At 38.8% G+C, this 22189-nt stretch overlaps 3 protein-coding genes across 3 annotated transcripts in view; 2 read left to right on the top strand and 1 right to left on the bottom strand.

Annotated features, from left to right (window-relative positions):
* The first annotated feature begins 158 nt into the window (after nucleotides 1-158).
* trdmt1 (tRNA aspartic acid methyltransferase 1) lies at nucleotides 159-6909 on the top strand. Its single transcript, XM_018698815.2, has 11 exons — nucleotides 159-326; nucleotides 865-974; nucleotides 1180-1256; nucleotides 1738-1809; nucleotides 2034-2099; nucleotides 2317-2386; nucleotides 2494-2577; nucleotides 3967-4292; nucleotides 4977-5034; nucleotides 5855-5984; nucleotides 6531-6909. The coding sequence occupies exons 1-11, from the start codon at nucleotides 263-265 to the stop codon at nucleotides 6629-6631; spliced, it is 1158 nt and encodes a 385-aa protein (XP_018554331.1). The 5' UTR covers nucleotides 159-262; the 3' UTR covers nucleotides 6632-6909.
* Nucleotides 6910-7023: 114 nt separating this feature from the next.
* Nucleotides 7024-22189, top strand: part of cubn (cubilin (intrinsic factor-cobalamin receptor)) — a 40753-nt gene continuing 25587 nt past the window's right edge. Inside the window, 11 exon segments of the mRNA XM_018698813.2 lie at nucleotides 7024-7407; nucleotides 7917-8046; nucleotides 18589-18684; nucleotides 18864-18902; nucleotides 19006-19107; nucleotides 19378-19481; nucleotides 19663-19789; nucleotides 20342-20510; nucleotides 20742-20873; nucleotides 21234-21329; nucleotides 21598-21722. Of these exon segments, the coding sequence (XP_018554329.1) occupies nucleotides 7286-7407; nucleotides 7917-8046; nucleotides 18589-18684; nucleotides 18864-18902; nucleotides 19006-19107; nucleotides 19378-19481; nucleotides 19663-19789; nucleotides 20342-20510; nucleotides 20742-20873; nucleotides 21234-21329; nucleotides 21598-21722 (1242 nt within the window). The 5' untranslated portion in view covers nucleotides 7024-7285.
* Nucleotides 9369-11033, bottom strand: LOC127139238 (trichohyalin). The gene is made up of 2 exons (XM_051066668.1): nucleotides 10264-11033; nucleotides 9369-10089 (listed from the first exon to the last, which is right to left on the bottom strand). The coding sequence occupies exons 1-2, from the start codon at nucleotides 10750-10752 to the stop codon at nucleotides 9700-9702; spliced, it is 879 nt and encodes a 292-aa protein (XP_050922625.1). The 5' UTR covers nucleotides 10753-11033; the 3' UTR covers nucleotides 9369-9699.

The following is a 22189-nucleotide window of genomic DNA, read 5'->3' as shown; positions in this document are numbered from 1 at the left end:
TTATAAATTGCTTTAAATGTCAAAAGTATGGATAAATAGGCAGGAACCATTATGCCAAAATACTGCTCTACACTCCAGTCCGATAGGTGGCGGTAATGCATTTGTAAGCTGGTTTTAAACAAGAATACGATCCAATTCAGTCAGTCCAGTCTCCGCACCAGTGGGTGGCGGTAATACACCATGTTTTTGTTTGCCAACTTCCATCAAACGTGCTAAAGAGCAGTGACTGTAAGCAGTGAGAGCATCTTCGCTACAATGTGCCATGGAGAATCTGCGGGTGCTCGAGCTTTACAGTGGGATAGGAGGGATGCATTATGCTTTACATGGTAAGCTTTTCGTTGGTTGTTACTGTTCTGCTTGTCTTTATTTTATCGGAAGTTCTAAACCACATCAACTGGAGATGGGCTTTCTATGCTACACTGGAGCAGACTGCCCTGTACAGTGTAATACTCAGAAGTCAGACAGGTGTTTACTCCCGCTGGTGCAGTCAAGTTAAAATCCGCCTGGTGAAATTTATTCGCGTGGTAAGGCCATAAGTAGGAGGAGACAGGAAATACTGTAGAGAGGGTTGTAAACAAAACCACTTAGAGGAGCTAGCATGGCTAATGGGCTGTTAGCAAGTGACTAAAACCCCATACTTAGGTCCAATGATAACAACTGCCTTTGAGCCATGCGCTTGAACTATCTGAACTCAGTTAGTGGACCAGGGCAGAAAAAAATAGCATTGAAGTAATGCTAAAAGAGTGATTATCAGGTAATTGTATGCATGTGTTTGCTGTGGAGCCACAAGTAATGAAATACTAGCAAGATCAAGTTGAGAAAATCTTGTTCTCTATCTTATAATCTGTTTTTTTCTGTCTCCAGAGAGTGGCATACCTGGCCAGGTGGTGGCTGCTGTCGACATAAACACCACAGCCAATCAGATCTACGGACATAATTTCCCTGACACCCCCCTCTGGAACAAGACCATTGAGGTGGGTGATAGTGTAGGGTATAGGCATGACTGTGATTCTTAACAGTTACAGTGGTGTATTGAGAATGAAGGGATGGATGACCGACATAACTAAGATATAGACACAAAGGAGTATAATGACCCCAAAGCAGTGGTTTGGGCAAGTTTTTAACATTGTAATATTGACATTTAAAAAACGTAATAACACTTTCTTTTTTTACTTTAAGGGGATAACGCTAGATGACTTCAATAAATTATCTTTTGACATGATTTTGATGAGCCCTCCTTGCCAGCCTTTCACCAGGTAGGTTTTATATTGTAGAGTTCAAGTCAGACAAACCATTTTTGGGGAGTTTATATGTTCCTTCCCCTCTTGTTTATGTCTCATCTATGTGCTCTCCTTACCCTCCAAAAGCAGGAGAATTAGAAACTATAAGTTGCCTGTAAGAATCTGGGTTTTCAGACCCAGACCCTGCCAGCCAAACACCCCCACAGCATAGTTGTCAGTTAAAACCTTCAGCTGCTCCTCCTACTGCTGGTAGGTAACTGTTACTGCTGCAGCCCAAAGCCAGTGATTATCAAACCAAGTTGAGTCTAGTTTTTGAACATCAGCGCAGCACTTCTTTACTTAATTTTCACATTTCACATTTCACATTTTGCCTTTCATACTTTTTTTCCTTTTTTACATCTCACTCCCTTTACTGCCTCTTTGTTTAATCTTAATAGTAACTTTACTGTATTATTATTTTTTTTAACACTGAAGTCTTTGTGTTTTCTCTGTGCAGGATAGGACTTCAGGGTGACGTTCGTGACCCCAGAACCAAGAGCTTCCTCTACATCCTCAGTCTTCTGCCAAGGTCTTTAATCTCCTGATTCAGCTTTTTATTGTTTTTTATTGTTTGTTTTTATTACAATTGCATTGTGGAAGTGAAGTGGGAGAGGTATGAGATGTGGATTCCACACACAGCTTTATAAATAAGGCCTGAGACCCGTTCTCTATGTGGATATCTTACAAACATGATTTCTGTCAATAAACTCCTTCATATTTTCTTCTCAATTTTCATATGGTGATGGTGGCCAGGCTAAGCAAGCTGCCCCGCTTCATCCTACTGGAGAACGTGAAAGGCTTTGAGTGCTCCTCTGCCAGGTAATGACGGAAACAGCATGTGTATTAAAAGGAAACACAAGAAAGACTGTTTAACTTGACTGGTCTGTATATATCAGCCCTGCAATAGACTGGTGATCTGTCCAGGGCGTACCCTGACAAACTGAATAAGTGGCATAGATAATGGATGGATGATGGGTAGGTGAAGACATTTAATTTGAGATTAAATCTGTCCTCATATTATACTTCTACTCATCAGGGAACTTTTGGTGAAAACACTGGTGGAATGCGGATATACTTTCCAGGAGATAATGGTCTCACCCACAAGTGTAAGACATACTCACTGTATGATTAACTTTTAAATTAAATATATGTATAAAGTGGAAGCTACACATAGTGAGTTTTTTTTTTATCACTTCTGTATTCACAAATCCAGGTTGGGATCCCAAATTCAAGACTGCGTTATTTCCTGATTGCTAAGATTGCAACAGAAAACCTGTGCACCCTGACAAGTTCAAAGGTAAGGCTTGCTTGCAGTAATCCTGGTATCATGAAAGTTATCACAGAAACATTTTAGTGTTGGCTTCAATTGTCAATCAAAGTTGAGATAGAGATAGTATTTTATGAAATTGTATGTTTCCCACATTTCTAACCCTTTTGTGAAGACCCTGAAGAATGCCCTGGGTATTTTGGTTTAGAAATGGTACATAAATTCCAAATGAGTGACAAAGAAGTATCGTATTGAGACTGAGATTGACCAGCCAAAGGGATATTGATGAAAAAAGGAGTTTTGATGCTGTGTTTGACGTGCTGATCACTAAGATTCTTGGCTGTCAGACAGAGAAATCACATGGTTGTTAAGAGTTAATGTTCAAACGATCAAACTGATGTTTTACGTCAGCTATGTTGGGCCAGGCCAACGACCAGCATCTCAGTTTTATCATGAATTAAGGAGCAGAAAGTTGTGCAATATTGAGCAGGACAGTTCCTGAATTAACTGCGAGGGAGTGCTGGGACCTGCTGCCTCTGCTGCTGCAGCTGCCAAGTGAACTTTGTACCTTCTCATAATGAGGCTGTAGCATTAACCAGCGAGCCAACTCGACTCAAACATTTCAAGTCCACATTTTTATAACAAGCGATACTGCCCATAAACTGAATATTTTAGCTGTATCAGCAAGAGTATATCTATATATTAAAAGGAAATGCATAAAAACAAACTAGACTGTAGTGCACGATACTAAGCCACCACAAGTCGTACAAGAAGCTGTATCACGTTCACATTTGTTAAGCATAAGAGTAATATCTCATCTATCTATCTATCTATCTATCTCAGTGATTTGAGAGTGAGAGAATCTACCTTTACAGGCTCATACAGCTTAGTATCATCAGAGTAGCAGTGGAAATTAATTCAATGACTGCATATGATTTGGCTAGAGATGTACAGATGTCAAAAATCAACACCCTCCTTCTGTGTAAAAATTAATTCTGAAGTCTAGGTGGGACTGATGTGAAGCTTCACCAGTGCTAGGCAAATGAAGCGGGTATGTCCCAAAGTAATTCTCTCTTTGTGTTTCTGCAGACAGGATAGTAACATTACAGCACTGGGAGGCGCTGTTGAATAACATGGCTCATTAATCCAAGTCTTGAGATTTCTATTTCTGAGATTTCTGCCACACTAATATTATTGAGGGGAATCAAATTTAAGTTGAGCTATGAATGTAAAGCGGTCATTACTAGTCTGGATAATCCACAGACCTTACTGCAAACTATTCCTACAAAAGAAATTGTCCCTATGTAATGTTTTTTTTTTTTTTTTTTTTTTTTTTAATTTGGATGAACTGACCCATGGGGAAAGCAGATTTGTGATTTGGATATTTTAAGACTTTTGACAAACGTAATATCATTTTAGATTTTAGATGCCTTCCCACATTCTTCTGAGAGTGATTCCTCCGAGCAGCCCACAGTGTTGAGTCCTACCCGCCCAGGTACCTGCCAGCCAGAAGAGGAAAAGCAGGAGAGTCCTGTCCTGTATAAACTAGAGACAACAACTGATGCACAGAGGAAGAAGATTCAGAACAGCAATCTGTCTGTGAGGCAGATCCAAGAGTTCCTGGAACCACAGGATGAAGTAGACCTGGAACATTATCTCCTTCCTCCGAAAATACTGCTGCGATATGCTCTACTCTTAGACATTGTTCAGCCCACATGTAGGAGGTCTGTCTGCTTTACCAAAGGGTGGGTATGGTAACCATCTTAGTTAATTGTCACTATCTTCATTCCCTTCATTATTATCATCACAATAATGGTATTTATGAAGAATTGGCATTTAAAATCCAGTCCATACATTACAGTTTTACTCTGGAACTTGCCAAATAATAACCAAATAATACACGCAAAGCATATCTGTCTGTGTTTATGTGTGTATTGGAAGTTATTATGTATGTTATATGTTATTCCTCTGTTTTTCTTTGAATTGGAGATCAAAACTCTGACCTAGGGACGGGATAACTGTGGTGAAAATGTCAACCATTTAATAATAGACAAATAATAATCATAAAATGATAGTATGTCTCTTTCATAATCTTTGCACTCAATAATCTGGCCTCAGAATCATGAATGGATTGCTTAATATGACATAACACAGACCACCAGTGATGTTGCATAAAATAATAAAATTATAAAAGTACTATGGTAGTATAGTATGAAAATGTATAAATATAATATGTCTCGCCTAGAGCACTTAAGTCTTTGTTTGCACATGTGGTTTCTCACTTTGCAGCATTTTGTTTTCCCAATGCTGTGCATGGTTTCTTAATTGCTTGTGTTTAGTCTATTCGCATGTGTCATCTCTGTCTACTTGGTGGATCACTAATCTGTCTGTAATGCTTCTATTTGATTGTGTATGTCTTGTGTTCTTAGCTATGGACGATATGTGGAGGGAACCGGCTCAGTGCTTCAGTGCTGTATGGAAACAGAGGTAGGGTTTTGACTTTAGTGCATGTATCAACATGACTTAGCAGCCAAGGAAAATGAGGTCTGAGGTGAATGTTTTTAATTTGGAATTAAGCACAAGTCCCCACACCCACACCCTATAGCAAATGTACACAGCAATCTGGCTCCACTCTGGCTGAGTCACTCCTCTGTTACTTCAGAATTTTCTAGTAACAGAAATAACATCAGTACTGATTGAGTATAAAATGATTATTTATAACTAGTGTTGTTGATTTGATTTGGATACTTGTGAACTTTACAATTGCATATAGAGATTTTTGGATGGATTGTGTGTAGCAGCCATAAATGGAGCTGTAACACAGCACAGCCAGACCCTGTGTAAATGAAGCGTTATTCCCTTGATGCAGATTTGTCCAGAATTTGTGCCCATCTGTTTTTTAGTGAATATTTTATTGCAAATTTAGCTAAAATCCCATTTGTATTTCCTGCAATTTATTTACAATAAAACCTAATTCACAATGTAAAGTATTATTAAACTATTGAATCAGAGTGAACATCACAGTGTCAGTAGTCTGGTATCCAAACATCTCAAGACACAGAGTACATGATTTCTTCATTTGCCCTCATCCAGATTATGAATGTGAGTCTTTGTAAAAGGTGAATAAGATGAACCAAAGTGTTGTGATTCTATTATCATTTATTCATTAAAGACAGAAAATTTGTGCAATACATATTTGATGATTAACACATCTCAACTCGGCTTAAGCGATTTCTGTTGAGCATCAGAACAGTGACATTTTTCTATGTGAGTGCACTGACGCTTTTTTACTTGGTGTGCTCTGCAGATGGAGAGTGTGTTTACTGGTCTGGACCAGCACTCTGAAGAAGAAAAACTCCAGCAGCTGTTAAAACTGAAGCTCCGTTATTTTACTCCTAGAGAAGTTGCCAACCTCATGGGTTTCCCTCAGAGCTTCTGTAAGTAGAAACACTGTCAGCCCTCAAAAGATAAGGCCATTGATTTTCTTACCGTTAGAAAGTGTTGTCTGTGTTTCCAAAACCTGAGTTAGTTTATTTGTATATGCCATAGAACTCCCAATATTGTTGAAAAACAGTTAAAAACACAATGAGCCACACTGTTACACATGACATGGCATGCACAGGAACTAAGTCAGTGCTCATTCGCTGGTTTGTATTGTAAATAATCACCTTTTTTTTTTTCATTTTGTGCAAAGCTAGTGTTAAAAAAGGTGCACTGTACCTGGTTGTACAAATGTCCAGACTACACAATTAAGGACAGACGTTAAACAAAAACATTATTTGATAATCATGTAATGCAATTCTGTAGAACACTACTTTTTAAGCCTATTAGTGTAGCTGTCAGGTGGAGACAATGATTTCTATTGCTTAATTTTATTTTCTTCTTCAAATTCTAGTATAAATGTGATATTGGGCTTTGTATAATACTGTTGGATGGGTTGCAAACCTAGGTGTTTACTTATTATCTTAATTTAAATTTTGCAGCCTTTCCTGGGAAAATCTCTACCAAGCAACAGTACAAAGTTCTAGGAAACAGCCTGAATGTTGTGGTGGTGGCCAGACTCTTACAACTGCTGGTCTCTTAGCACTCGGATGATGTCTCTGGAAGAGGAAACCATTTTATTTGTCGTTGTGGATTGTATCACAGATTGCTCTCTGTCCAGTGGTTGTGTTTGCTGGGGATGTTAGCAAAAATACCTCAGTGACATCACCATTGAACAGAATAACTTACATGTCTCTTGCATGTAACTTTTAACAGTGTATGTCTCTTTTACCTGACTTGGAACTTTAATATTTTTATTTTCTAGAGCACAATTATACATTTTTCTAATAATTATAATAAACCTAAAAATTATCCTATGAAGTACATAGTTGTTTTTTTTGCCTGATTAATCATTATGCATTATTCGGTACTATCTCGCACTATTAAAACACATTTTTATCAGGGAAGGCTCAGGGAGCCTAAGACAAGGTTTTATTAAAATATTTACCCAGCGCTAACCCACTTCTGACACCTATAAAACACATGCAAACAAGGTCACATGAAGCAAGTTATTTATCTCCTACAATCATGTGAGGGTCATTTTCACTCAATAGTAAAGTTAACCAGCTTTTGTAAATTGTGATGTACTTTATGGTTGTCCTCTAAGGTCAAAGTCTTGACAGTGAGCATTAGAGCGTGGCAGCACATCAAACCTCAGTAAAGCTGTTTGGAGTGTCCAGGCGACACATCTCTTTCTATGGCTGGGACACTGCAGCTGTCATGGCTATTCTTCATACTCCTTTTCCTTCTGGTGGGACTGCAAGGAGAGGAAAGGGACGCAGCGCAAAGACGAAACAAGAGGAGCATTAGCAATGACCAGTGAGTTGGGGTTTGCTGAGATTAAAGCAGAATTTCTTCTATAGTAATGAATCAAAAATTGTGGTAAAAGTATGACTCATGTTACATATTGCTTTGCTGTACATAAAATAAAAACAGCACTTCAAGAAGTCAGCAAATAAAATGAGTACCTGAGCCAGGTTCATCACTAGATTAAGGTTTTTATCATCTCTGGGTTTTCAAATTATGCAGAGAATTAGGTCTGTCAAAGAAAAAACCAAAAAACACAATCAGTCTTTCATGTTTTAAATCAATTTGTATCTTGTCTGACAAATTTTATGCTGTGTAAAGTTGATTTGAAGATTTGGTTTATTTTTAGCTGTGGACTATATGTTCATGTGTTCCTTACAGAGCAAATATATCAATATGCAGAACTCACTAGATTTATGTTCTTTATTTAAGTTCTACTCCCGCTGACAATAAATATAAGGAAAAATAACAACAAAAAACATACACACAAAGTTTGTTGACTTGGTGATTTGACTCCATAGACCTCGTATGCTGTCAGATAATGGTCACCTCGTTTTCACAACTGGGGAGAATAAAGACATCCGCTTCCAAACATCAGCATCAGGCCGGGTTAAAGTGGGTACTGAAGACCTCACCCAACTTTTGACTCAGGTAAGCTTTTCCATTACTGACAATCATGTGCATACTTGAAGTAATGGTTCATAAAATCAAATACACACATTGGAAGGATCAGTGATGATGAGTGGAAGCAATTTTAAAAGTTGTTGATTGCACCCCCATCATCACCAACATCACAACCATAAACTAATTAGCTTATCCAAACAAGCCGGAAACTCTTCGCTACTGTGCTATGTAACTGTCTCATTATAACTTCTTATCAGCTTTTACATAACCGAAAGCCTGATGCTACTCATATGAGACTTAGAATGATTAACACGTTGGGAAGCAAACACAGCAGTTTGGACAGGACCAAAGATCAGGGGCCAGGTGTATAGAGTCAGTGGATCCAGAATTAAAACACATGAATTAAGCCCTGTATATGATTTGTCTCATCTGAATTACATACAATACCAATAACACTCTGTGGTCAAACTGTGGTCGGCATGCCACAGGAGAGTTTACCTTCTGTGGTTATGTGTTCCCTTTTTATTTGACAGAATGCAATGGTATTTTGACTGAACTGTGTATATTGGTTTAATGTGCCATTTTGATATTAACCACTGGTGATATTGTAACTTATGGCAAAAACACCCCCCAAAACATAATATACATACATACATACATATAATTTGCTAATTATGTTAACACACACAGATATTGCCACTCTGCAGAAATAAAATGGGTTGACGCACCTCAGTGAGTGGGAATTTGCAGTATAGTAATATAAACAATATTTCCTTAATGAGAGGTCAGGTGTACCCTCTCTGAATACAACACATTTCTTCTTCACACTGTGATTTACCTACACACAAATTTGCTGTGGTTGTTGTCCCTCTTTAGCTCAGAGAAAACATTCTGATTTGTGGAAATGAAATCACAACCTTAAACACTCTTGTTATTTTAGTCAAGTGCACCTTGAGTTAGGATTTATTTTAGTCAGTGTGATCTCCTTCATCTTCTCTGTGTTTCAGATACAGTGTTGTATACAACACACTCTTAACATATTGTTTCCTTGAACCATCCATATTTAGTGTTATTTTATTATTTGGCTGTATTCAAATCAAGTGTGACCTGCTGCACACTAGTTTGATCCTTGAATCATTTTCATCATTTTCAAAAAAAAGTAAATCAGTATAATTTTATTCCATGAAATCAGACCTGATGTTTTCCTGCAGACATATTTATCCCTATAAGGTCTTCACTTATTCTTCACAAACTATGTTTTTATTTTCAGGCATTTTCCTTTCATCATTTCTTTGCAAAACCTTCAATGAAAATTTCTGTAAATATATTGTCTTTACACTTTATCTTAATGAGTATTTTTTTTTATTTTTGTTGTTGTTGTTGTTGTCGAATTTTTGGGGTTTTTTTTTTTGTTTTTTTTGTGGGAACCGGAGGACCCGGAGGAAACCCATGCAGACAAGGGAAGAACATGCAGAACTGACAGAAAGACGACGCTGCTAAACCAACAACTTCTTTTTCTGTTTATCTGCAGTCCTTGTAGTGAGACCCTGTGCTGCTGTGAAAGGGGGGGTAAAGGGGGGTGAAGGGGGGTTGATTAGGGGAAGAGATTGGGGGCAGAGGATGAGGGAGTTGGAGTGTGAGGTGAGGAGAGAGGAGAGAGAGAGTAGGAGGAAGGGTTACTCAGTTGATGTTAATTGGGAGATCAGAGTCAGATTGGGTCCCTCTAGTTCTTCTGAAGATCTGGATGAACCGTCTCCCCAGAGATCTCCTTTTTGGTTTTTTTTCTGGCATATTGCTGACCAGATCTTCTAGCTGCGCCAGTCTTCTACTGAGTTCCTCCTCGTGTTTTTGTCTCTGTTCCTCTTTTTCTTGCAGAGCCTGCTTCATAACATTGACAGACTCCAGGAGACAGGAGCGTTCCTCCTGCCACTGGAGTCTTTCTTTGTTTAGCTCTTCTTTGGCCTGGCTGATTTTTTTAATCAGGCTGCTGGTCTCTTCGTTTTTCTGAGTCAGGAGAAGAGTCTTTTCCTCCTCCCACTGGCGCAGAGACTTGTCCAGATCCTCCTGGACCTGGGCTAGCTTTTCCTTGAGGCTGGTTGTTTCTTCTTCCTTTTCTTTCTTTAGCTCCTCTTTGGCCTGGCTGATTTTTTTAATCAGGCTTCTGGTCTCTTCGTTTTTCTGAGCCAGGAGAAGAGTCTTTTCCTCCTCCCACTGGCGCAGAGACTTGTCCAGATCCTCCTGGACCTGGGCTAACTTTTCCTTGAGGCTGGTTGTTTCTTCTTTATTTTCAGCCAACGCGTTCTGGGCCATTTCCTCAGCCCTTCTCGCGAGGCTTGCCTCCATCTCCATTCTGCACTTTCTCTCGTTGTTCAGAGCTTCCTGCAGTTCTTTTATTTTCAGGGACAGCTCTGTTTCCCTTTCCATCTTCTCCTCCTTTACCCCTGCAAGTTCTACTTTGAGTCTATCTACCTTTTTATTCAGGGCTTCTTTCCCCCTTTGCAGTAAATAGATTTTTTGCTCCTTTTCATCCAAGAGCTGATGGAACAGTAGCTCTGGAATCTGCAGTATACTTTGTTCGCCGATCTCCATGTCCTGACTGGTGTTGGCGCCGAGGTCCAACTGAAAAAGTTGTTGCACTGAGGGAGGAAATGTCTCCATCTGTGTTTCAACAGCACTTGCCCAGTCGAGGTGTTTTGGTTGCTCAGTTGGTTTTTTGTTCTTCACTGATTCCATTGCTCTTTTTCGAGTTAAGACAGGTTTGTGTCTCTGAGTCGATCGCTGTTGTATCGTCGTTGAACTCCTGCTTGTATCGATGATATGATGTGTGATTAAGATTTGAGATTATGTCCAATCTGGATCCTAGTTACAGAGTTACATGACATCATCATATGTGATGTCATAGAAAGCCTTTCTAGTTAAAAGCACGGTTACCATGATTACCATTACCATGGTAACAATAAGTGCAGTTTAAAATAAATGTATATATTTTGTATTGTATTTTATCACCTTCATTTTTGTTTTACAATGTAAAATTAATAGATCTAATATATGACAAATCAGTCTAAAATGATATATAATAAATAAAGTCAACAAAATATCATATATATATGAATAATGGGGCTGATTTAAAAACAACACTAATTTGGATGAGAATGTGAGTGAGTGCCTGAGGAGAGCTCTTTATTTGCTCTGTCTGAGCTCAGCTTGAGATGCATGAATTGACTTTAACAGAACGCTGGGACGAGAATAGATTCAGCTCATAGAGAGAGCTCTCTTATCTCTGTCTGGAATCTAGAAAAGGCAAAAAAAATGTTGAATTATTTTAGAGCTCGATGCGATCACTTTTTAAACTTTAAAGGAGGCTAATTTGAGACTTTGTGCATCTTTCTGTCCTGGAGAGAAAAAAAATCAGAGACAGCTGAATGGTTGATTCAACTTCACTGATTTCAACTTCTGCTATTAAGAGGAAAACCCAGGTGCTTGCCCACATGACGATTGCCCCTGGGATAAATCACAGTGAGATTATCGGCCTGCTTGATGTTCTCTTGTGCTGGTACTGACAAGTCATTACAGAGCAGAGTGATTAGGGTTGGGATTGGCATCTCTGGTTGTTCTTGTATTACCTCTTCCAGCACATTAAAACCCAACAGTGATCTGTACTTTCATTTCTCTGAGGAGAGTTCAACAAGTCATCAGAGTCTGTGTTAGACAACTTCAGAGTCACTGTCCAATCTTCACAGCTGCTGACAGGAAGAACGAGTTCAATGGTTCTGTGGTAATTAGTTAGAGATGAATACATTTCACTATGAGTTTAGACAGTGTGGGTAGAAGAGAATAAAAGTTAAAAAGGTGCAGCTGCAACTGAAATATCTGTCAAGACTCTACAGAAGAGTCAAGTTGGCTGCTCTGTCAACCTCTGCATACACACACAGTGGTGGTTTGAATAAAATACAAATAATAGCAGGTTTGCACGTTCACTATCTTACTGTGTGTACATTGCACTGTAACAAATTACTGTAAATCTACGTGAAAATATCAACAGTATAATACTGTTATCCTTAAATACAGCACATTACCGTTATTTTTCTCAGTAAATTGCTTTTTCAGTACCACCGTATTATTTTTGCGATATTTTACAGTATAATCGCTTAAATGAAAGAAAACAATACATTACTATATTTATGAATTGTATTTTGGGAAGACAAAGAACACGTGGGCTCACATTTTGAATAGACGAATTTCTCACCCGCCTTCATCCTGCAGATTACAAGGTAAGAGTCTTTTTGTTTTGCTCGTTGGTATCAGTAGGCAAAATACATCACGACTCCAATCAGCTCTTCCTGGTAAGATTTTAACACGTCCGAGATCTCCTGACCTGTTAATCAATCTTTAGGATTATTTAGCTAACGTTGTTTTCTGTAAGTGAATGCAAAGCGCATTAGACTTTTGTCAAGTTTTAGTTCATTTTTGAGATTAGAGTCAGAGCCGACACACAAACATCACATGAGGACTCACACTACGCACAAACTGAGTGAGTACTTTGTCAGCTAACGTTAGCCACTTCTAAGCACAGGTCTGTAGAGCGGGAGAAATCCTTCTCCTGCGTCTGAAACCGTTGGTGATAGTTGAATATAACAGGGACTTCTCAACACCTGATTCACCAGCAGTTTGAACGTGTGTCACCGCAGAGAGGAGCTAGACCTCTGATCCTCATCCTCCACAGTACAGAGTGAGTTTTACCTTCTCATGTTCACATTACTTTGTGTTACGTTAACACTCGCCAAGCGCATGTCTCTAAACGACGTGGCTCGTTTTATGTAAACAGCGGGTCTTTACGGTGAGTGTGGCGCCTGAACTGACGGAGCGCTTGTTAGCTAACATTAGTTAGCTAGCTAAACTACAGTAACAACGTTAATTTCGGTTGAACTGACCCTGTGCTTGGAAAACTGGACTGAGGTTGAGGCTGGGGGCGGAATATTATATAATAATTATATATAATTATATATAATTATTAATTATATATAATTATTATACAATAATATAATAATTAATATAATACAGCTGTTGTTCAGCTGTAGCTGTCCTGTGGTCTGGTGTTATTTAGCATAGCACAGAATGCTAATATCAGTTAGAGCCTAAGGGACCTGGTCAAGCGGCTCTGGTAGAAGCACCTCTGTTGACATGTTGTGTTCAGACTCAGTTTTCACTGATGCCTCAGTTGTGTTCACTTTATAATTTTTCAGCATGTTTCCATGTTCTTACCTCTTACTTATGTATCATCCTTATGTATGTATCATCCCTGACTTGCTGCTGTCTTTTCTACTATTACAACTTCAGTCTTCACTTCAGAGATGACATGTTCACTGGAATTCATTCAGAGGTTAGATGTTCACATCCTTCTGCTAGTACTATGCTCACAGCAGCTTTGAGGACCTTGTGTACCTTGAGTTTCATCTCACAGGTCATATACAAGCTGCCCATCACTGGGGCATGTTAAGGAAGTTTTTCTGACACTAATCAAAATAAACTATCTCCCTTCATTGTGGAGGAAATTCTAAACTGTATTGATTGGTAATGTGTAATTCTTTAAAAAGATTAGAAAATGTAACATCACTTACAGCTAAGGTAGTAAAGAACAATGTTGTTGATAGGAGAAAATATTTGCTATATAAAAGATTTATGTTATTATTATCTCAATTAATAAACTTTTTTTTTTCACACCAACTCTTGTTTTTCAGGTGGTTCAATGGGATAAATCCAGAGAGAGGCTCCAAGACTGGACGTGGCAGAGTCACCCAGAAAAAGATGACATCAGTCAACCCTCATGTCTCCAGTCACTTAAAGAAATGAATAGACTTTGAGTGGGACTTTATACAAGTCAGTAACCACACAGTCTGTTAGTCTCTTAACTACACTCTAAGACAAGTCTAAATTATTCACTTTGTTTTTCTGTTAATTTGTCTTAAATATTCTTGAATGTTTATTTTCACAAGCTTAATAAATAGTGTAATGGTCCAAAAAGATACTTTGAAGCTGTTTGTCTTAAAAGGTGAAGTTCACTTAATGTATTAAAACATGGTCTTTTATAGTAGGCTTACTAAGGAATATTTTATCAAATGCATCTTGCATCTTGCTAAGTGAAAATAACGGCAATTAACTGCTAATCCTTTCAGCAGTATTTTACTGTGAAAGGAAAAAATAAGTTTTTACAAAAACAGTAGCAAACTGTAAATTTTAGCAACAGCAGGATACTGTTAAATTTACAGTAGCCTGCTGGCAAATCTAGCTGCCAGTAGTTTGTTACTTACTGTTATTTCACAGCGAAATTTGTTACAATGTGGTTTAATGTGCCATTTTGATATTAACCACTGGTGATATTGTAACTTATGGCAAAAACACCCCCAAAACACAATATACATACATACATACATATAATTTGCTAATTATGTTAACACACACAGATATTGCCACTCTGCAGAAATAAAATGGGTTGACGCACCTCAGTGAGTCAAGGTGTCATTGGCAAACTCACATTGACCTCACATTTGAAAACGTCATGCAGTCATGTTTTTCTCAGCTGAGAAGCATCTCAAATGTCATTATATTATCTCAGATTATTGTGATTTATTGTATTCACAGTTGATCTCACACCCTCAGCTTGTATAAAATGCAGCTGTGTGACCAAAAATAGCATGGGTAAGGTTCTAAACATAAACTCCATATACTTTTCTATCATTAAACATAGAACATTGTTCTCTGAAACATTAGTTGCATACCTCCATGTATGGTGGTGGGAATTTGCAGTATAGTAATATAAACAATATTTCCTTAATGAGAGGTCAGGTGTACCCTCTCTGAATACAACACATTTCTTCTTCTTCTTCACACTGTGATTTACCTACACACAAAATTGCTGTGGTTGTTGTCCCTCTTTAGCTCAGAGAAAACATTCTGATTTGTGGAAATGAAATCACAACCTTAAACACTCTTGTTATTTTAGTCAAGTGCACCTTGAGTTAGGATTTATTTTAGTCAGTGTGATCTCCTTCATCTTCTCTGTGTTTCAGATACAGTGTTGTATACAACACACTCTTAACATATTGTTTCCTTGAACCATCCATATTTAGTGTTATTTTATTATTTGGCTGTATTCAAATCAAGTGTGACCTGCTGCACACTAGTTTGATCCTTGAATCATTTTCATCATTTTCAAAAAAAAGTAAATCAGTATAATTTTATTCCCTTCATGAAATCAGACCTGATGTTTTCCTGCAGACATATTTAGCCCTATAAGGTCTTCACTTATTCTTCACAAACTATGTTTTTATTTTCAGGCATTTTCCTTTCATCATTTCTTTGCAAAACCTTCAATGAAAATTTCTGTAAATATATTGTCTTTACACTTTATCTTAATGAGTATTTTTTTTTATTTTTTTTTTTTTGTTGTTGTTGTTGTCGAATTTTTGGGGGGTTTTTTTTGTTTTTTTTGTGGGAACCGGAGGACCCGGAGGAAACCCATGCAGACAAGGGAAGAACATGCAGAACTGACAGAAAGACGACGCTGCTAAACCAACAACTTCTTTTTCTGTTTATCTGCAGTCCTTGTAGTGAGACCCTGTGCTGCTGTGAAAGGGGGGGTAAAGGGGGGTGAAGGGGGGTTGATTAGGGGAAGAGATTGGGGGCAGAGGATGAGGGAGTTGGAGTGTGAGGTGAGGAGAGAGGAGAGAGAGAGTAGGAGGAAGGGTTACTCAGTTGATGTTAATTGGGAGATCAGAGTCAGATTGGGTCCCTCTAGTTCTTCTGAAGATCTGGATGAACCGTCTCCCCAGAGATCTCCTTTTTGGTTTTTTTTCTGGCATATTGCTGACCAGATCTTCTAGCTGCGCCAGTCTTCTACTGAGTTCCTCCTCGTGTTTTTGTCTCTGTTCCTCTTTTTCTTGCAGAGCCTGCTTCATAACATTGACAGACTCCAGGAGACAGGAGCGTTCCTCCTGCCACTGGAGTCTTTCTTTGTTTAGCTCTTCTTTGGCCTGGCTGATTTTTTGCATCAGGCTGCTGGTCTCTTCATTTTTCTGAGCCAGGAGAAGAGTCTTTTCCTCCTCCCACTGGCGCAGAGACTTGTCCAGATCCTCCTGGACCTGGGCTAGCTTTTCCTTGAGGCTGGTTGTTTCTTCTTCCTTTTCTTTCTTTAGCTCCTCTTTGGCCTGGCTGATTTTTTTAATCAGGCTGCTGGTCTCTTCGTTTTTCTGAGCCAGGAGAAGAGTCTTTTCCTCCTCCCACTGGCGCAGAGACTTGTCCAGATCCTCCTGGACCTGGGCTAACTTTTCCTTGAGGCTGGTTGTTTCTTCTTTATTTTCAGCCAACGCGTTCTGGGCCATTTCCTCAGCCCTTCTCGCGAGGCTTGCCTCCATCTCCATTCTGCACTTTTTCTCATTATTCAGAGCTTCCTGCAGTTCTTTTATTTTCAGGGACAGCTCTGTTTCCCTTTCCATCTTCTCCTCCTTTACCCCTGCAAGTTCTACTTTGAGTCTATCTACCTTTTTATTCAGGGCTTCTTTCCCCCTTTGCAGTAAATAGATTTTTTGCTCCTTTTCATCCAAGAGCTGATGGAACAGTAGCTCTGGAATCTGCAGTATACTTTGTTCGCCGATCTCCATGTCCTGACTGGTGTTGGCGCCGAGGTCCAACTGAAAAAGTTGTTGCACTGAGGGAGGAAATGTCTCCATCTGTGTTTCAACAGCACTTGCCCAGTCAAGGTGTTTTGGTTGCTCAGTTGGTTTTTTGTTCTTCACTGATTCCATTGCTCTTTTTCGAGTTAAGACAGGTTTGTGTCTCTGAGTCGATCGCTGTTGTATCGTCGTTGAACTCCTGCTTGTATCGATGATATGATGTGTGATTAAGATTTGAGATTATGTCCAATCTGGATCCTAGTTACAGAGTTACATGACATCATCATATGTGATGTCATAGAAAGCCTTTCTAGTTAAAAGCACGGTTACCATGATTACCATTACCATGGTAACAATAAGTGCAGTTTAAAATAAATGTATATATTTTGTATTGTATTTTATCACCTTCATTTTTGTTTTACAATGTAAAATTAATAGATCTAATATATGACAAATCAGTCTAAAATGATATATAATAAATAAAGTCAACAAAATATCATATATATATGAATAATGGGGCTGATTTAAAAACAACACTAATTTGGATGAGAATGTGAGTGAGTGCCTGAGGAGAGCTCTTTATTTGCTCTGTCTGAGCTCAGCTTGAGATGCATGAATTGACTTTAACAGAACGCTGGGACGAGAATAGATTCAGCTCATAGAGAGAGCTCTCTTATCTCTCTGTCTGGAATCTAGAAAAGGCAAAAAAAATGTTGAATTATTTTAGAGCTCGATGAGATCACTTTTTAAACTTTAAAGGAGGCTAATTTGAGACTTTGTGCATCTTTCTGTCTTGGAGAGAAAAAAAATCAGAGACAGCTGAATGGTTGATTCAACTTCACTGATTTCAACTTCTGCTATTAAGAGGAAAACCCAGGTGCTTGCCCACATGACGATTGCCCCTGGGATAAATCACAGTGAGATTATCGGCCTGCTTGATGTTCTCTTGTGCTGGTACTGACAAGGCATTACAGAGCAGAGTGATTAGGGTTGGGATTGGCATCTCTGGTTGTTCTTGTATTACCTCTTCCAGCACATTAAAACCCAACCGTGATCTGTACTTTCATTTCTCTGAGGAGAGTTCAACAAGTCATCAGAGTCTGTGTTAGACAACTTCAGAGTCACTGTCCAATCTTCACAGCTGCTGACAGGAAGAACGAGTTCAATGGTTCTGTGGTAATTAGTTAGAGATGAATACATTTCACTATGAGTTTAGACAGTGTGGGTAGAAGAGAATAAAAGTTAAAAAGGTGCAGCTGCAACTGAAATATCTGTCAAGGCTCTGTCAACCTCTGCATACACACACAGTGGTGGTTTGAATAAAATACAAATAATAGCATGTTTGCATGTTCACCATCTTACTGTGTGTTTGCATGCTAGTTAGTAAACCAAAGCAATGGAAAAGTTTTGGTTTTGACCTCATGATGCTGCTGCTAGAGTAAAAGGTCATATGATTCTTCCTTTCATGGAAATAATATCCAATGATGTTTAGCACAAAACCACAAACTTGGCACCAGAGGAAAAGTCAGGAAATGCGTTATATAATGTATACGTTGTCTAGAAACTATGAATGTCTATACAAGCATTTTTTGAAGCACTATATCCAGTATATGTTGAAATATTTCACTAGATAAGTGAAAAATTTAGCTTGCCAGTGGAATTACATGAAAAATTGGGGGATCAAGCCAACAGAACCCCCCCGCCCCAAATGAGGAAGAGAAATCTTACATTCACTTGAATTATGTTTTTACAGAAGTATATCTGTTTTGTTTTAAATGGCTAATCACACCATGGTGCACAAATTTCTGTAAAGTTCTCATTGCTGGAGGATTTCTTCAGGAGCAATTTGTATCTTCAGCTTTTGTACTCTGAAGTGTTTATGTGAACTCTCTCATTTCAGATAAAAACCAACAAAGATGACATTGATTACATTAAATCTCACGGAGGTGGTGTTCCCCCTGATATCACTAACAAACTAAACCAGCTTGATACCAAGGTAAGACATTAAACTGACATTTGCAGTGTAAACATGATATGAAATGGAAAATTGTATGTTTATAACAAAAGCTCTCTAGAATTCAAATATCCATATACTTTTTTCTTAATATTGTGAATGCACTGTACGTAGCCAATGCATTAAAACATATTTTCCATGCCTCTTTCCATGCTCTCCAGGTGTCAGCAGCTGAGAATAGAGTGACTGCCCTTGAAGCGGTAAGACATTTAAGAACTGTTTGTTGTAAAGGCTCAAACTCAAGACTGGACCACACATGTCATGTTTCTCTCCTTGCCTTTCCTCTCCCCTTTGCTCCTCCAGACAGTTCACAGGGTGGCTTGCAGCAGCAATCCCTGTCAGAACGGAGGGACATGTCTGAACTTACTCAACTCATACCACTGTCTGTGTCCCAACAACTGGGCTGTGAGTTCCATACTGTTTTGTTACATTATGGGAATGGTTATTATATGTATTAATGTAAAAGGCACAAATATAATATTTGTGGGTTTCAAGCTTGCTGTGTCTCAGTTTTTCGAGCTACAGGTCACATACAATGGCAGAGGCCGACATGGTTTCCATTTAGCCCATAGTCTGTCACATTATTTCTCAATTATCTCTCCCTCTCTCTGTCTCTCTCTGTCTTGTGTGTGTGTGTGTGTGTGTGTGTGTGTATGTGTGTGTGTGGTGTGTCAGGGTCCTAACTGTGCAACAGATGTTAATGAATGTCAGGTGTATGCAGGAACCTTTCAGGGTTGTCAGAATGGAGCAACCTGTGTCAACACTCCTGGATCATTCACGTATGTCTTAAGCTTTTCGTAACACTTAGGTGTTATGTCTGGCCTTGGGCTGCCAGGCCTGTCTTGGTGGGTTAATGTTGTGGCCGATTGATGTTTATCCATTATAGTCTGTGTTTAATAACCTACTGTTTGCTGCAGTGATGCTTATTTTTAATTTAATGATATTTCTGTTCCTGTGCAGTTGTACCTGTTCTCCAGAATGGTCTGGGAGTCTCTGTACTGTGCGTTATGATGACTGCAGAAATGCAGGACGGGACTTGTGTGTTCATGGCACATGTATTGATGCAGACCGGGTTGTAACTGGACAGGTAACCAATCACTTTACCAGTTTACTTGACATGTTCAAAAATAAATGAATAAATGAATGATATAGCAAGAAGGTTATCACTTTATATTAAGAAACACATATTCACTATTAACTAGCAGCTCATTAGAATACAGTTTACTGGCATATCCCTCAATAACCTTGTAATTATAGCTAATAGCAGAATCCACAGTATCCACTGAGGCCCCATATTCTAAAGGCTACTTTTAATTCTTTTACTTTTATCCTTGGTTTTTACTTACTGTCTCTTGGCTGTATGTGATTCAGATGATTCCAGTTGAGCTATTCAAATTCAAATATAAGTTATTCAAATTCAGTTTCTAGTAACCCATATTTCTACCCATAAGAAAGACTAACCTCTCTCCATTTGGACATGTTTATGGGCCTTCCATGGCATATATCTTTAAATAACTTATCTTTCATAACAATTTATCATTAGTAAATTTTGTTCTTTTAGTTTCATTATTCTCTTTTACTGTAGATATAATTTCAATTGACAGAGTTTTCACACTGTGACTCCCCCCCCAATAAACAGCCTAAATACCAGTGCATCTGTGAGAGTGGCTGGGAGGCTCCAGCTGGGAACCCAGCCTGTGTAGCTGATGTTAATGAGTGTGACCTGCCCGTCAAGCCTTGTTCCACCAACCCTGCTGTTACCTGCTACAACACTCAGGGTTCCTTCTACTGTGGAGCCTGTCCTGCTGGTAACACTCAATAACACAACTCATATTGGGTTCTATTTTTATGGAGACAGACCACATATGTTGTGATTTTCATGAATTTGGGACCAAAGGCACACATTTTGCAAGTTACCCATAGGACCACAATAGCCACACTTATGGGAAATACTCCAGGTTGAAATTATGTGGAATTATGCTTTACTGTATGGTCTAAATAAGAGGACACTTGTTCTGATTACTTCTAATGTGTCTCAGGCTGGCAAGGCAACGGTTACAGCTGTCAGGATGTGGATGAATGTTTGACCAACAATGGTGGCTGCTCCACCACTCCGATGGTGCAATGCCTGAACACCATGGGTTCCTTCCACTGTGGTTCCTGCCCTCCAGGTACAGTGTAAGAGGTGGAAAACAAAAGTTATGAATGTAACCACAGCCACAGTAGGTATGATAATAACTGCATATTCATCAGGTGCATGTGCAGAAAGTTGGGACCTTACTGACCTCATTCTCATAACTTTATCAATGGGTCTGTAGCGTGGCATGGCTAAGCACAGGACTGTTTAACTGTCAGTGCATATTATTGATTTCAATTAATGTACTCACTGAGCTTTATTGTTAGGATGTCTGTTCTTAGTCAGGGTTACTGGATCTCATATGGACTCATATGCCACGCCGTCTATCTCTGTACACCATCATCAGCATCATCTGTCTTTAAAGAGTTTAAAGACAGATCTTGTATTTGTGCAGGTTATGAAGGGGATGGGAGAACATGCACTCAGACCAACATCTGCGCTGTCAATAATGGAGGCTGTTACCCAACAGCTACTTGCTCCTCAAACCCAGGTAAAAATAAACATTATGCATGATTTTATTGCTGTGTCTTCTGAGTGGTGAATATTTTGTCTGCACAATGTAGAGGAATATGGGAAAGATCATTATAAAAATATTAAGAAAATAAGTTCAGACATTAGTCTATACTGTCTGTACTATTTTTTCTTTTTTGTGTCTTTTGTTTGTTTTCCACAAGTGGAATTAAAGAGTGACACGTGCAATGTGGAACATAACCATGTATCCTTCTTTTTCCTCACCCCAACCTTCCCACATTCACCAGGCTCAAGCTTCCCTGTATGTACCTGTCCACCAGGCTACATAGGCAATGGTTATGGGCCAACAGGTTGCACCCAGACCAGCAACATATGTCAGAGCAACAACCCTTGTGTCAATGGACAGTGTGTGGTGAGTTTGTGTGGCTGTGTGTGTGTATGCCTATTTAGCCACAGCGAGATGCTGTGTGGATGAAGTAACAAAGATGCAGAGCCCAACTTTATCTGCTATAACTAGTAACACATATTTTGTGTATCCAAAGCCTGCCATATCTTATTCTTTTGTGCTTTTAAAAACTCTTTAGGTTATTTTGACTCAGTTTTACATACACTGTTCTATCGCTGGGCAGATTTCTTGGATATGGGATAGCATTATAAGCCATAAATAAAAATATAATTTTGCTATTTCAATGCACAATATAAATGATCATAAAGAGCAGAGAAGTGGCAGAACTGAGGCTTAACCTTCAGAGATCAAGTGGAGTAATTGCACTATCTCGCTCATCATCAAATGATTGTTGTAACCCACATTTGTAGTGCGCAGTTGTTCATCGACTGAAAGAGGAGGACCTTAAAATACTGCTGTCGTTTTTATAATAA

The sequence above is a fragment of the Lates calcarifer genome, linkage group LG24 (assembly GCF_001640805.2).
Source record: "Lates calcarifer isolate ASB-BC8 linkage group LG24, TLL_Latcal_v3, whole genome shotgun sequence".
NCBI classification, from domain to species: Eukaryota; Metazoa; Chordata; class Actinopteri; family Centropomidae; genus Lates; species Lates calcarifer.
This window is presented reverse-complemented; position numbering and strand designations above follow the sequence as displayed.